The 14,364-nt window shown below is 40.5% G+C and overlaps 1 protein-coding gene across 1 annotated transcript; it reads left to right on the top strand.

Annotated features, from left to right (window-relative positions):
• Positions 1–2,582: 2,582 nt before the first annotated feature.
• LOC308283160 (interferon-induced very large GTPase 1-like) lies at positions 2,583–13,798 on the top strand (the record flags this gene model as incomplete). Its single annotated transcript, XM_080723542.1, has 7 exons — positions 2,583–2,664; positions 3,798–3,835; positions 7,601–7,691; positions 8,407–8,444; positions 8,563–11,790; positions 12,325–12,879; positions 13,760–13,798. 7 exons carry the CDS (start codon positions 2,583–2,585, stop codon positions 13,796–13,798), a joined length of 4,071 nt encoding a protein of 1,356 aa, XP_080579668.1.
• Between the last annotated feature and the right edge of the window lie 566 nt (positions 13,799–14,364).

Genomic DNA, 14,364 nt, shown 5'->3' with positions numbered 1-14,364 from the left:
AACGTAATATGGTGTGACACTTAATCATAATGGTGTGACATGTCTGCTTGTCACGCCATATGACTTGATTGTCACACCATATGATTTATACTGTATTTAACGGTGTCAGGCATATTCGCCTATAACATATTCGCCTACACGCATTTGGTCCTTTCGCCTGGCATTTTTGCCTTGGAGGAGAGTCTTTTCACCTACCTGTCTGAGCCATTTCGCCTACCCTCAATTCTGCTGTCAGCCTGTCCATGTTTGCAAATTATCTCTTTGTCATTTAAATATTATAGTGACTGTGACAGTGGTGTTACATGTCAAACCTACACATGGCTATCCTATGCACTCCACAGCAATCACATAAATACAGAGCTATTGGAATCAGGTGCGCCCAAATAATTAATTAATCCATGTCCCGATACTATACATTCTTTGGTGCAGTATTGAACAGTATTGTAAAATGAACAATATTGTCGGCTATATTGTTTTAACATTAGGCTATTATACAAAATATATATGTAGGCTATTAGCCTATATAGGTCTATATAAGATATATGCTATACACCTAAATAGCCTATAGAATCAACCTTGCCTGTCAACAGGCATAAAAAACTATTTTGCCATTTTTTAGGAATAAAATGTGATAAATAATAATAAATGTAATAAATGTCAAATAAACTGTTAGATTCACTTGACACCACTGTCAGTCACTATAATATTTAAATGACAAAGAGATAATTTGCAAACATGAACAGTCTGACAGCAGAATTGAGGATAGGCGAAATGGCTCAGACAGGTAGGTGAAAAGACTCTCCTCCAAGGCGAAAATGCCAGGCGAAAGGACCAAATGCGTGTAGGCGAATATGTTATAGGCGAAAGTGCTGGTGACCTATTTAACTACAGATATAACAATAAATAACAAAGTTCCATGTTTCTTTTGTACATTTAAACATTTGTTTTAAACATTTTTACATAAAATGTAATTTAGCTTCATTCAGTGATACTTCAAATTCATCAGACAGAGCAGAAACCCCTTCACAGAAACCTTAACATATTGTTTCAATCTAAACAATATTTTCTCTTTGTCTTAAACTATACATTCCATTTTCTTTTGTCAGCTGGAAAATGACAAGTGCTGAGAGAACGAGAAAGTACAGGGAGAAACTAAACAATGACCCAGCAAGGAGAGAGGAGCCAAAGGGGCGAGACTGCATTTTCTACAAAGGGCAGGAGGTTGTCTGTGGCATAGCAGAACCGCAACAAGGCAGCCGGTTTGCTACCCTCACCAAATACGACTGGCTGATGTACAATACAGTCTAAATGTATAATCTAATCTGATCTAATACTTTTGTACTTTCACTCACTGGACTGGACAGTGGACAGTGTTAAGGTAGGACCCGAGACAAAACTAGCGAAAATAGCTGATCTACAAGCTCTCAACACGTTGTGCTGCGAGAGCTTGTAGATCAGCTATTTTAGGAGTTGCGCAACCCAGCACTCTTTAGCTAGTGGAGATGTGGTGTAATGTCATGATTCCTAATTACATTTGTTCAACACAAAATGCTGTGTTCAAGTTCAGGAGACTTCGGAAAAAAGCAATTTACCTGAATGCTGAGTTCTGTTTCCACTAATTGGTGTTAATAAAATGTTGCCTTGGCTCCAAGTGTGGCTATGCGCCTTATTGTCTCTTTAGGATCCTTCTGCCGTGGGCCGGCAGAAGACTTAGGTGTGCGTAGCATTCCTGTGCACATCCTCATCATCCATCTACTACTACAATTCTTTCTTATCCCATGTTAAAGCCCTACAATAATATCCTGTTCAGATATATTAAGGCCATGTTATCCTGGGTAATTGTTTTATCAATCAGTAAAGTTCAGTACTCACTAATAGGTAGGTTAAAACACAGTTTGCTTTGACACATGAAGATATGATCATACGGTGTGACACTAAATCATTTGGTGTGACATTCCAAATAGTGAAAAATCATACCTTTATTAATGATTAAACCAAAAAAATGTTTATGGATTACATAGAGAATATTATCAGGAAGAGTCACAAATATTTGTGTAATTTTAGAGAAAGTTTTGACAGAATACATTTAAAATATGTTGTAAGATCATGAACATGGGCCTCACACAGAGTGTCGATTATGAAAAAAATATACAGATATAATTAATTTTCAAAAAACTATAGTGGATCACTGGTTAGTTATGATAAAGGACTTTGATAAAGTGAGTAACTTAAGAAAGATGTACTCCATTTTCATTTTATGAACAATTATTTTCATGTCACACCATATGACGATTTTAGGCACAAGTACAACAAACTGCTGAATAAAGTCTGATTCCAATAAAATATCTAAAAACAAAATGTATTTCCATAAGGTTGAGAGTGAGTAGAACAAAAGTAAATAACTTTTATGCCTGCAATTTAAAGTTTTTTTAAAAACACATTTTTTGGGGCGTCACGTCACTGACCCACGTACGTTTTTGTGAATGTTGTTTTGCTCATATCATATGAAATTAAACCCAGTCCTATGTTTGTTTGTTTGTTTGTTTGTTTGTTTGTTGTGACTAAGAATACAGAGCATAGATATGGAGGGAACGAAAACAGAAGCTGGGGAGCTGTCGGCTGAAGAGGATGATGCAATGGACACTGACAAAACATCACAAACGAGTAAGACTGCTTTACTTCTTTGAATTGAAATGATCAAATCATTTTTTTTATTTATAGAGCACATTTAAAACAATTATAAATAGATATTAATTGTTTCTGTTTTGTTCATTTTTTTTTAGATAGATAGATAGATAGATAGATAGAATATATATATATGTTACAGGGTAACTGGGTAACTCAGGGAGACCTCGGTAAGAGCGCTCGTTTTGTAGTTCACCACACACTAATCACCACCAGATGGCGACGCAGCCATTCAATAGTGAAGGCGCTGCCGTCACTCGTTTGCGACTCTCTTTCTTTATTTACTAGCCTAGCCTAGCCTAGCCTAGCCTAGCCTAGCCTAGCTTAGCCATTAGCTCCATTGTAGTCACTTGGACAGGGCGTTTATCGTGGGCTTGCCCAGGCCTTACGGCCTGGGCATAAATATAACGATTGCATTCACCACGGCTTCGTAACTCGCGCGGCGCTCCGCCGGCCGCGCGGCCCTGGCCCGCTCTTCGCGGCCACTCGCGCCTGCGGCGCTCGGGGGCGAAGAGCAGGACCAAGGTCCGCTGGCCTTCGCGCCGCTTGCAATGTCGTGGACAATCGAGTGGCTCCGCCTGGAGGACGTTGTTGTGGCGACCGCTTGTTCCGCCCTGTGCGGCACGGCAAACGCTCCGTTTCTCTAATTCTCTGAGACGCAAAAAAACCGTGACATATATATATAAAGTGTCCTAAAGCACAACTATCAATATAATACAGTGCCCAAATCAAAGTGACCATAACAGTCAATGCTAGTTAGTGCAACAAGTATATGGCCATTACAATGTTAGTGAATTAATTTTACCCATTGACTTGAAAGGGGACCACGGCAGCCACTCTTGCAATTTCCAATTGCACCTTTCTATTTGTGTTATTTATCTCTGAATTGTTTTCAGTTGAGGCCCCTGCATTGAATTTAGATTTCACCACACATTTGGTTGGCAGAGATCTCTTATGTGTGGATATATGAGAATAAACAGAGAAAAAGCAATACAGCAGTATTTGCCGTGAATGAAAAACCTCAAAGTTTAGTGCATTGACTTACAGGAAAAACTAACAAATATAAAATTACAACCTGAATTTAGTGACTTACACGTACCCTGTATATGTAGGTTCCATTGGTGAAGATAGCACTGAGAACAAGGATAAGGTAAGATCATTTGTATTTGGTGGCATACGACCTTTCCCTTTTTTCTTTCTCATTTACCTTTCTCTTTTTGTCTCAACCAGCCGAAGGCATGGTGGGAGTATGTTTTCCCCTTCGTCCGTCCGTCCGTCCGTCCGTCCGTCCGTCCGTCCGTCCGACGGTCCGTGCGTGCGTCCTAATCTCAGTCGCCGTTGGCCCGGTGGCTGCCAAAATGAGCACACACACTCCCTGGATGCCCATTCAGAACCTCTGACCCACATTTTTCAAATGGGCCTGTTCTAGCGCCACCATGAGGCCGATGTTTGCAAAACACATTTCTGTACACTACTCTTACAGATTTTGTCAAAAAATACTACAAATCGGTAGGCAGTATCTCGACAGTCATGTGATCGACACGGATCTGTCCGATTTTGCATATTCCATCCTGATTGGCTAAGATTGGCTTCCAAAGTTTGTAGGATTGAGCCGTTTTGAACAAAATGCCTCAAATCCCAAACGCAAAGTGCAATTATCATGAAATTGGGCACACACGTTCCCACTAGGTTGAGGAAGAAATGCCACTTCAAATTTTTGAAATCAGCCTCATGGTGGCGCTATAACAGGGTGATTCGTGGTTTTACCTATAACTTTAACAAAGTTTCAAACTTTGTAAGTGCACTCCCTAGAGGCCAAGGAAAAACCCCTGCATTTTTCACATCAGCCTTTTATAGCGCCACCATGAGGCTGTTTTTTGACAAACACATTTTTTGACACTTCATTGTCTCTGAAGCTAACTTGTCCACTCACCTTGGATTGTGTTTGACCCCGCTCATTCATAACCACCTAATTCAATACCACCCAATGCACACCCACAACCAACATACCACACCTGGTGGAGACCTGTGCTCGGAAGAGCACTGCTTCTAGTTTAATGTCGTTTTATGAGATAGTTTAATATTATTGCAATGGAAATTTAAATATATTATTAATTATTAATATACTATAACAGCATATTATGATGAAGCAATTTTGACATTTGAAACATGCAAATACTGTTTTTTTTATATATATATTATTTTTACCCTATAAAACAACATCATCAGGTATTGGAGTTGGGTAAACCACCAAAGGTGTTTTGTCAGGTGTTTTGTGTTTTTGTCATTCTAATGAAAGGAGGACAAACCCCATAGGAAAAATAATAATGATGAAGATATAATAATAATAATAGTGATATCTTAACCCTAGGATGCATGAGTGGGGTAAAAAATCACCCCAGGGGTTGTTATTCTTCAATATCTTTAAAATTAAAAGTTTAAATATTTTCATATTCCAGGTATTCCTCATAAAACATGTTTGTGACATGAGGCCATTTGCATTTTTATCATTCCTTTCATTAATTTTAAGAAATTGCAGTTTTTGTATCACTACCCCACTCTTCCATGAGTGGGGTCAAAAATGACCCCAATTAAAATCAATGCATTTTTGCAATAAACTACTTCGCTCTCACACATAACTCTGACATACTTTTGCCTAGCAACGTGATTTCAACTTTAAAACACTCACACGACTTTGGCCTTTTTTCCGCCAATAGGGACGAGCTGGAATTGTTTAAGCCCCGCCCCCTCTGTCTACTAAACGCGTGCAGCAGCTGTCACACTTTGCTCTCACACTTTGCTCTCACACGTAACTCTGGCATACTTTTGCGTAGCAACGTGATTTCAACTTTAAAACGCTCACACGACTTGGCACTTTTTCCGGCCAATAGGGACGAGCTGTAATTGTTGAAGCCCCGCCCCCCCTGTCTTCCTATTGGCTGGGCTTTAAAAAGCCATAACTCCAGTTCGCAGCATGGTACCGTCTCGAAATTTGGTGTCTGGACTTAGACCACCATAGGGATGAGTTGCAATTGTTGAAGCCACGCCCCCTCTTCCCTCCTATTGGCTGGGCTTTAAACATCCATAACTCCAGTTTGCAGCATTGTATACAGTCTCGAAACGTGGTGTCTGGACTTAGACGGCCAATATGGACAAGCTGTAATTGTTGAAACCCCGCCCCCTCTTACAAGTCTGTTGTTTCCACCCGCCCTGACAGTCGCTTCTCGCCCTTAGGGCGTCTTACTGGTAATAGTAGTAATACAAGTAGTAATAGTGTAATAGTAGTAGTAATAGTAGTAATAATAGTTGCGACCGTAGATCGCAAGTATGTGTATCTCTGTCACTGTGGGTCTATGGGTTTGTCGCTCTGACATCAAGCTCTGATGTCACTGTGATGTCAGGGGAACCACTCTAACAATAGTAATACCCATACATGGAGACCACATCGGCCACATACCACATTAATAGAATCCATATATGGCCAAGACATAAGGCCAAGACATCCCATATCTGTGTGGTAGGTTCTACAGACAGGGATCTCTATGTATGGGCATACAAACGTTTAATTTGAAATCACAGTGAAGCCAGAGCGGCAAATACATTCTGTTAGAGTGGTTCCCCTGACATCACATTGACATCAGAGCATGATGTCAGAGCGACAAACCCATAGAACCACAGTGTCAGGCGTGACAGAGATACATACATACATACATACATACATACATACATACCTACAAGCTGTGACCGTTCACATACTAAACTTGCGACCTACGATCGCAACTATTATTACTAATATCACTACTATTACTATTATTATTACTAATACTATTACTACTATTACTACTATTACTACTACTATTACTACTATATTACTACTATTACTACTACTATTACTACTATTGCCAGTAAGACACCCTAAGGGCGAGAAGCGACCGTCAGGGCGGGTGAAAACAACAGACTTGTCAGAGGGGGTGGGGCTTCAACAATTACAGCTCGTCCATATTGGCTGTCTAAGTCCAGACACTAAGTTACGAGACGGTACCATGCTGCAAAATGGAGTTATGGCTGTTTATAGCCAAGCCAATAGGAGGCAAGAGGGGGCGGGACTTCAACAATTGCAGCTCATCCCTGGGGTGGTTTAAGTCCAGACACCAAGTTTCAAGACGGTACCATGCTGCGAACTGGAGTTATGGCTGTTTAAAGCCCAGCCAATAGGAAGACAGGGGGGGTGGGGCTTCAACAATTACAGCTCGTCCCTATTGGCCGGAAAAAGTGCCAAGTCGTGTGAGCGTTTTAAAGTTGAAATCACGTTGCTAGGCAAAAGTATGGCAGATTTACGTGTGAGAGCAAGCCGTTTATTGCAAAAACACATTGATTTTAATTGGGGTCATTTTTGACCCCACTCATGGAAGAGTGTAGGTATTGGTAGGTCATGCATCCAAGGGTTAAAAGCTCACAATGTGACACAGTGGTGTGTTGTGTTGTGTTGTGTTGTGTTGTGTTGTGTTGTGTTGTGAGCTCATAGATCAGCTATCTTCAAATATTTTTGAAAATATTTGAACATGTCAGAAACATTTTGTTTGTGTGTTTTTGCACTTAAATGTATATGTTTAGCCTTTACTTTTGAATACTTAAGTATTTTTAAAAACACATACTCCAGTACTTTAACTCAAGTACACATTTGAGTGAACAACGTTCACTTTTAATTGAGCAATATCTGACCAGGAGTATCTAAACTAGTACTCGTGTTGAGTTCTTTGTAAGATCGAATTTCTTTCGCCGTGGACATTTGTTGTACGCCCACGGTCACATTGGCCAAGCTTCGCGGGACCACACTTTTTTTTAAATACACAACAAAGTTACAAGTTGCTTGTACTGTAAATCATATTGATGTGAAATTGATAAATTGTTTTAGAGTCAACCCAAAGCTGTTGATGCTGGAAGCTCAGAGATTGGAGAAGAGGACAACATGTCTTCAGATACCAGCAGCACTGTTGCTGATCCAGGTGAGACTGGTAAAACCTGCATTCAATAATTCAGTACTTTGATGATACAAAAGTTATCAACTCAGTACATAATAAAACATCCTGTAAGTCCACTGGGACCGCCCCCCTAATCTAGACTGAGTGGCAAAACATTGAGCAGCATGGAGCATTGGAGTTTGGAAGTGCTAGTCGCAAATCACTGTACAGTCCTGGCTGCATAGTGCATACCACCTGTTTCTAAATTGCACATAATGCAGGAGGCAGCAGGATATTGTGTTGTTGAAAGCGAGTGCTTCCAAACTCTGACACTTGGAAAAATAATCATCTGCATAGAATGTCTTGACAGAAAGTAGTAGCTGCTAACATGCCTATGGTGGATTTTTATGAAACAAAAACTTTGCAGATAGAAAGAGAATAATTCAAGCTTTCAGTACAGCCGCAATGTTGATGAGTTTAACTTTTAGTTTAATACAATCAGATAGGACTTTTCTGTTTGGATGTATGGGCTGTCAATGGCAGAAATATTTTTTTTTGACACTCAGTAGGCGTTCCCACATAACTTCCAGCAACAGTGATGTCATGCGCATACCCTCTATATTCGGAATAATTTAGGATGTTTGAAATTCACTTTCAGTAATACATGGACTATCATGAAATGCATTTAAAAAGGCAGCATTTAGATGTGTACTGTAAAGGTAAATATATATGTGTATATTTAATAATGCAAATATTGCAGGTTCCAAAGATGAAGATAACAACAAGAACAAGGATGAGGTAAGATACTGTAACTATTTTGGTGTCTTTAGGGGTTCTTTAGGGGTATTTTGTGCAGCTTATTATCTGGTGTTATTAGTAGACTATCACCAGTTTTAAATTTTTGCTCATTTTAAAGGTGGTCAAAGGAGAACAATCTGTGAAGAATTCTCAAGAAATCAGCCCAGAGGACCAATGTCAAACAGAATTTGATAAATTGCTTTTCAGACTTAACCTCAAAGACAACTATGCAATTAAGTTGTCAACTGCTGACTTTCTGAAAATAAGTCCTTCCATAAAGGAGGATCATGAGATAAATGAAAGAGATGTAGCTCATGCATTCCTTCGTAAGTTGTTGATGCTAGACCATAGAGCCAGGTACATTCCAGTACTAGCAGAAAGTACAGAAGAAGACCAATTAAAAGACACTCCAGATTCTGACATGGCTGCCACAGAAGAAAGTTTATTTGACATCCTATGCATGACCAATGTAAACACTGATCAGAGTAGTAAGCAATGTCATGTCCATCCAATGGATGTTCAGATGGCTGTGTTTCACTGCTCAGATAGCTTTCTGAGGCAGAACATGATTACCAAACTATCACAGTGTCAGTATGCCTTACCTTTACTTGTGCCTGATCCAGTTACAAGGGATATTGAGTGTCCTTTGTGGACATTTAGGCAAATAAGAAAAAGTTGGAAAGTAACTGATAAGTCAAGTGCCATCACATGTAGGAACATGCCCATTTGCCAAGCTGAGACACCTATGGTGTCATTTTTCCGACTGGGCTCAGTTTCATCGTCTAAATCTCAGCTGATGAACACCTTAATCAATGAACGTCACAGCACATTCTTTCACAGGAATTGTCCAGGTGCCACCAAATCTCACTGCCTGATAGATGGCATGGCAGAGATTGCCTGGTACTTCCCTGCTGGGAAGCCAAATGATGCTTTCTCTGACTGTGTTGCCTTCTGTAATCTTCATGGAGATGCTTTATCACTTGAAAAACAACGTGACATACTGATCGATAAGGCTTCAGTCAATGTTGTCCTTTTACCAACGCTGGGAAGAGGCGATAAAAGTATGACAGTGGTGTCAGGCCTTTTTAAGGATCCAAAACCTCTCATTTGTCTTCTTGCTGATAATGACTCTGTTGCAAAACAGATAAAACCTGGAAAGTATACAATGGGTGTGAAGGATAGAAGTCAGTCTGATGTGGCTGAAGAACTGAAAGGAATCATTAGAAACATATTGTCAACATCAAAGACGTCCTTCCAACTTGAAAGTATGGGAAATGTTTCTGGGATCAAAACAGATGAAGAAGACCCTGCATGCCAAACAGGGAAATCTGCTGCTGCGAAGATTGTGCATTTGCTTGACAGAATGGAGCTTTCAAAGATCAAAGACACATTTCTACCATGTCATGGGCATTTGTGGCATGAGTGGTGCAGAGTGAATAAAGAGAAGTACCGCCTCAGCGGACACATTGAGAAGGACAAATGTGAAAAAGAAGAGAAGATGAGACAAATCAGACAGGAACAATGTGACAAACCATCCAGTGTACTGATGCAGATGTTTATTGAAAACCTGAAGTCTCCGAAATTGAATGAAAGTCTCTACTTCCTAAAATGGATTGGATTCTTTCTGGATAATGTCTTCACAGATAAACTCTCTGAAATCAACCAGGCATATGATGAAAAGTGGTCTGAGGTCTTGACTTTAAAAAAGAAGAAAGTGCAGGACACATCACAGCAGCTGAAGCAGAAGCAAAGGGAGTTGGAGGACATTTCAGATAAACTACAGTCAGCAACTGTTGGAGTTGAGCACATCTTGAGAGAAATAGGACAAATCTACGAAGCCCATGCATCTAGTAATAGAGGAAAATTGTCTCAATACCCCAAGCTGGCTGCAGAGCTTATGATAGCAGGACACCCAATGGAGTTGATGGATGGAGATGCAGCTCATGTGCCTTTAACATGGATCACTAGTGTTCTAGATGAGGTGAAAAACGCACTCGGAGGAGACAAGAGAGTTTTTGTTTTGTCCGTTTTAGGCATCCAGAGCAGTGGAAAATCTACCATGCTGAATGCAATGTTTGGACTGCAGTTTGCAGTGAGTGCTGGCAGGTGCACTAGAGGGGCCTTCATGCAGTTAGTGAAAGTTTCAGAGAACCAGAAAGACCTTAAGTTTGACTATGTCCTGGTTGTGGACACTGAAGGACTGCGTGCTCCTGAGCTGGCAGGGCAGGACACCCGTCACCATGACAATGAATTGGCAACTTTTGTCATTGGTCTGGGAAACATGACTTTGATCAACATCTTTGGAGAGAATCCATCTGAGATGCAAGATGTTCTTCATATTGCTGTTCAGGCCTTCATGAGAATGAAGAAGGTTAAACTGTCCCCAAGTTGTCTGTTCGTTCACCAGAATGTTGCAGCTATTGAAGCTGGTGACAAAAACAAGGTGGGAAAGAGACGTCTACAAGAACAACTTGATGCAATGACCAAGCTAGCTGCCAAAGAGGAAGGGGTTATTGCCGAGTTCTTCAGTGATGTCATCGCATTTGATGTAGAAACAGATGTGAAATACATTTCTCAGCTGTGGGAAGGCAGTCCACCCATGGCCCCTCCAAACCCAGGTTATAGTGAGAGCATCCAAGAGCTGAAGAACATAATCCTCTCAAAAGCATCTAAGTCTAATGGAATGAGACTTTCAGAATTCCAAAGCAGCATTAAAGACCTTTGGGCTGCCCTTCTGAATGAAAACTTTGTTTTCAGTTTCAAAAACACACAGGAAATCGCGCTGTACAGAAAACTTGAAGAAGAGTATGGAAAATGGACCTGGGCTCTAAGGCAAACAATGTTGACAACTGAAAACCAACTTTTCAACAGGATTGAAAATGAAAGACTTGAAAGAATTGAGCAGAATGTTCTTGTCGAAGAAATTAATGAGACTCGTAAAGAAGTGGACAAAAACATGAAAAGGCATTTTGATGATAACAGGGTTAAAGACACACTGTCTCAATGGAAAGGACGATTTGAAATCAACATTCAGAACTTCCACAATGATTTGGTGAAAGGAGCGAAACACAAACTTGAGAAAATTATTCAGCAGAGAGAAGTTCGGAAAATGCTGGATGACAAGAAGACAGACTATGAGAACAAGCTCATTAAGAAGAGCCAAGAGCTTGCCCACAAATTAAAAGACAAGGCAAAGGATGAAAAGGAACTTGAAGAGGAATTCAACATTCTTTGGAAAAAGTGGGTTACTCAACTCACTGCTGATATTACTCCAATAAAGGAGATCAACATTAAAGACGATGTGGATTCTGTCCTTAAAGAGAAATTCAGTGGCACACCGTGGACTGTCATAGAACAATGCAAACGAGAATACAAAAACATATCAAGTACAGCAAGGTATTATGATTATGTAAACATCTCCAAAAAATCTACATGGAAAGAAATTGTCAAAGACCTCTTGGCTAAGCACACACTTCCTCTTGAATATGTTCAACAGATAAAACAATTAATTGATGATGTTGCGGTCCAATTCATTGACAAAATTAAGGTAAAACCTGTTAACACTACAGGCTATGATATCAGTTATTTGCATGAAGTAGCAAATCTGGTCAAATCCAAAGTGAAACACTTTGGATTAGATAAGGAATATGCCCTTAAAACAGAGTTTGCAATTGAGCTTCTGCTTCATGTATTTGAAACCGCAGAAGGTTGGCTTTTAGAGTCTCACAAAGAATTCAAAAAGAACAATGATGCACTTTCTTATTTGGAAAACAAAAAGGAACAATACTCGAATGTATTCAAAAGCTCTTGTAAAGGAAGCTCCTCTGCCGCTGTGCTTAGTGAATTGCTTTGCAGCGAATTGAAAATGTCTGCAATTCAGGCTGTCCATGACAAGACTGCCATTGACTTGGCCGATGAGATGAAATCTGGTCACCCTCCCTTCTTTGGAAATAGGGCGCGCTTGGAAAAACATGTTTTAACATCACTAGCAGAGAAAGAAGATTTCAGCATGTATGTGAATTACATCGAACATCCAAAGCAGCAAGTAGTGAATTTCATAGAAGAAACTGTTGATGAATATATAAAAAACAACGAGAACAAGGTACACAGTATCATGAAGAAGAATGTGTATGAGATAGTCAGACGTCTGAATCAAGCACTGGATGAAGCAACAACCGATTTCAAGTCTCAGAGTCAACTAAACACTGACACATGGCTGAAGCAGTTTTCCAGTCTGATCAAAGATTACCTAAAATTTGCCACCAACTGCTATGGACATTTCAATGACATAGATGACTTTGACTTCCTTAAAGAGGAGATTAAGAAAGGCTTTGATTCCATGAAGGCAGATCTGGACAGCCTCTCGTTCAACATGGAGGATGCCCGAGTGAAGCCAGATCAAATTCTTATCGACCAACTGTGCAAGTGTTGCTGGGTAAGGTGTCCTTTATGTAGCACAATTTGTACCAACACCCTTGAAGATCATAGTCCAGATGATCACAATGTAACTTTTCATCGCCCATGTGCACTTAAAGGATGGCACTATAGAGGTACCGTGGAATTTTGCATTACTTTCTGCACATCAGATGTTGCAAGTGATAGAGAGTTCCACCCCACATCAGGTTCAGAGGAGCTCATTAAATACAAAGAATATCGAACAGCTGGCCCAAAGTATGCCAACTGGATTATTACCCCTGATGAATCAAAACTGACCTACTGGAAATGGTTTGTCGCTCAATTTAAAGAGGAGCTGGAGAAGCATCATGGCAAAAAATTTGCAGGAAATGGAGAAATTCCTGCAGAATGGGTAAAACACACAAAACAGGAAGCTATTGAAAGCTTGGAGAACTTATAGTCTGTGAATGTCTCACGAACAACCACAACATACAATATCAAAGACTTTCTTACATAATATTGCGTCATATAATCGGTTCAGGAATATACAGTAAAAGAGGACACATCACAGGTTGTTTTATAATTGCTTTTCGATGTGCACAGTACATCATTTTGTTGAGGATCCAAAAGGACATTAAAACATGGATGCAAAAGAACCTCCTCTAACTCAAATGCAATCAATCTGAAATCTTAATCATTAACACTCTCACCCGCTCCACCCTAAACTTCACGCTCAACATTGACCGCTCTACTTTGAAAACCTTCCGGCCCTCTCTGATATTCCCAGCTGCTGAAACACTCATACAAACATTCATCACATCTCGGCTCGATTGTTGCAACAATATCCTTTAGGGCACCCCTGCCAAAGTCCTCAACAAACTACAATACGTTCAAAACTCTACTGCCTGTCTCCTCACCAGAACCCGTTCCAGAGACCACATTACACCCGTCCTCCATGACCTACACTAACTCGGGGAAATCTCGCTCTTTCGAACAAACATCATTTCGACAACGGAGCGTTGGGAGGGTTAGCGACTCACCCCATGGAGGTTAGGGTTAGGGTAAGGGTTAGGTTTGGGTGTCGAAAAGATGATACGTAGAAACAACTAAGCACTCCCCACTGGCTCCCCGTCAAGCAAAGAATCCACTATAAAGTCTTGCTCACCACCTACAAGGCACACAATAATCTGGCACCCCACCTCTCTGCTCTTATTGAACCCTATAGCACATCCCCTCCCGTTCCTTCAGGAACAGTGATGTAAACCTTCTGGAGGTCCACAAGACCAAGGGGGCGACAGGGCTTTCTCTGTTGCTGCCCCTACCCTCTGGAACACACTCCCCAAACACACCAGAGCCCCCCCCCCCCCCCCCCCTCCCTCACTACCATAAAGTGATCCCTGATTAGTAAGCCATGTAGGCCTTAATATGTTATAATAACCCTCTTTAACCGAAATATACAATTTTAAACACTTGGAATATATTCCTTTGAGAGAAAAAAAGTTATATGTTCAACCCCTGGAGGGAG

Source organism: Nannobrachium achirus (assembly GCF_963921795.1).
Source record: "Nannobrachium achirus genome assembly, chromosome: 4".
NCBI classification, from domain to species: Eukaryota; Metazoa; Chordata; class Actinopteri; order Myctophiformes; family Myctophidae; genus Nannobrachium; species Nannobrachium achirus.
This window is presented reverse-complemented; position numbering and strand designations above follow the sequence as displayed.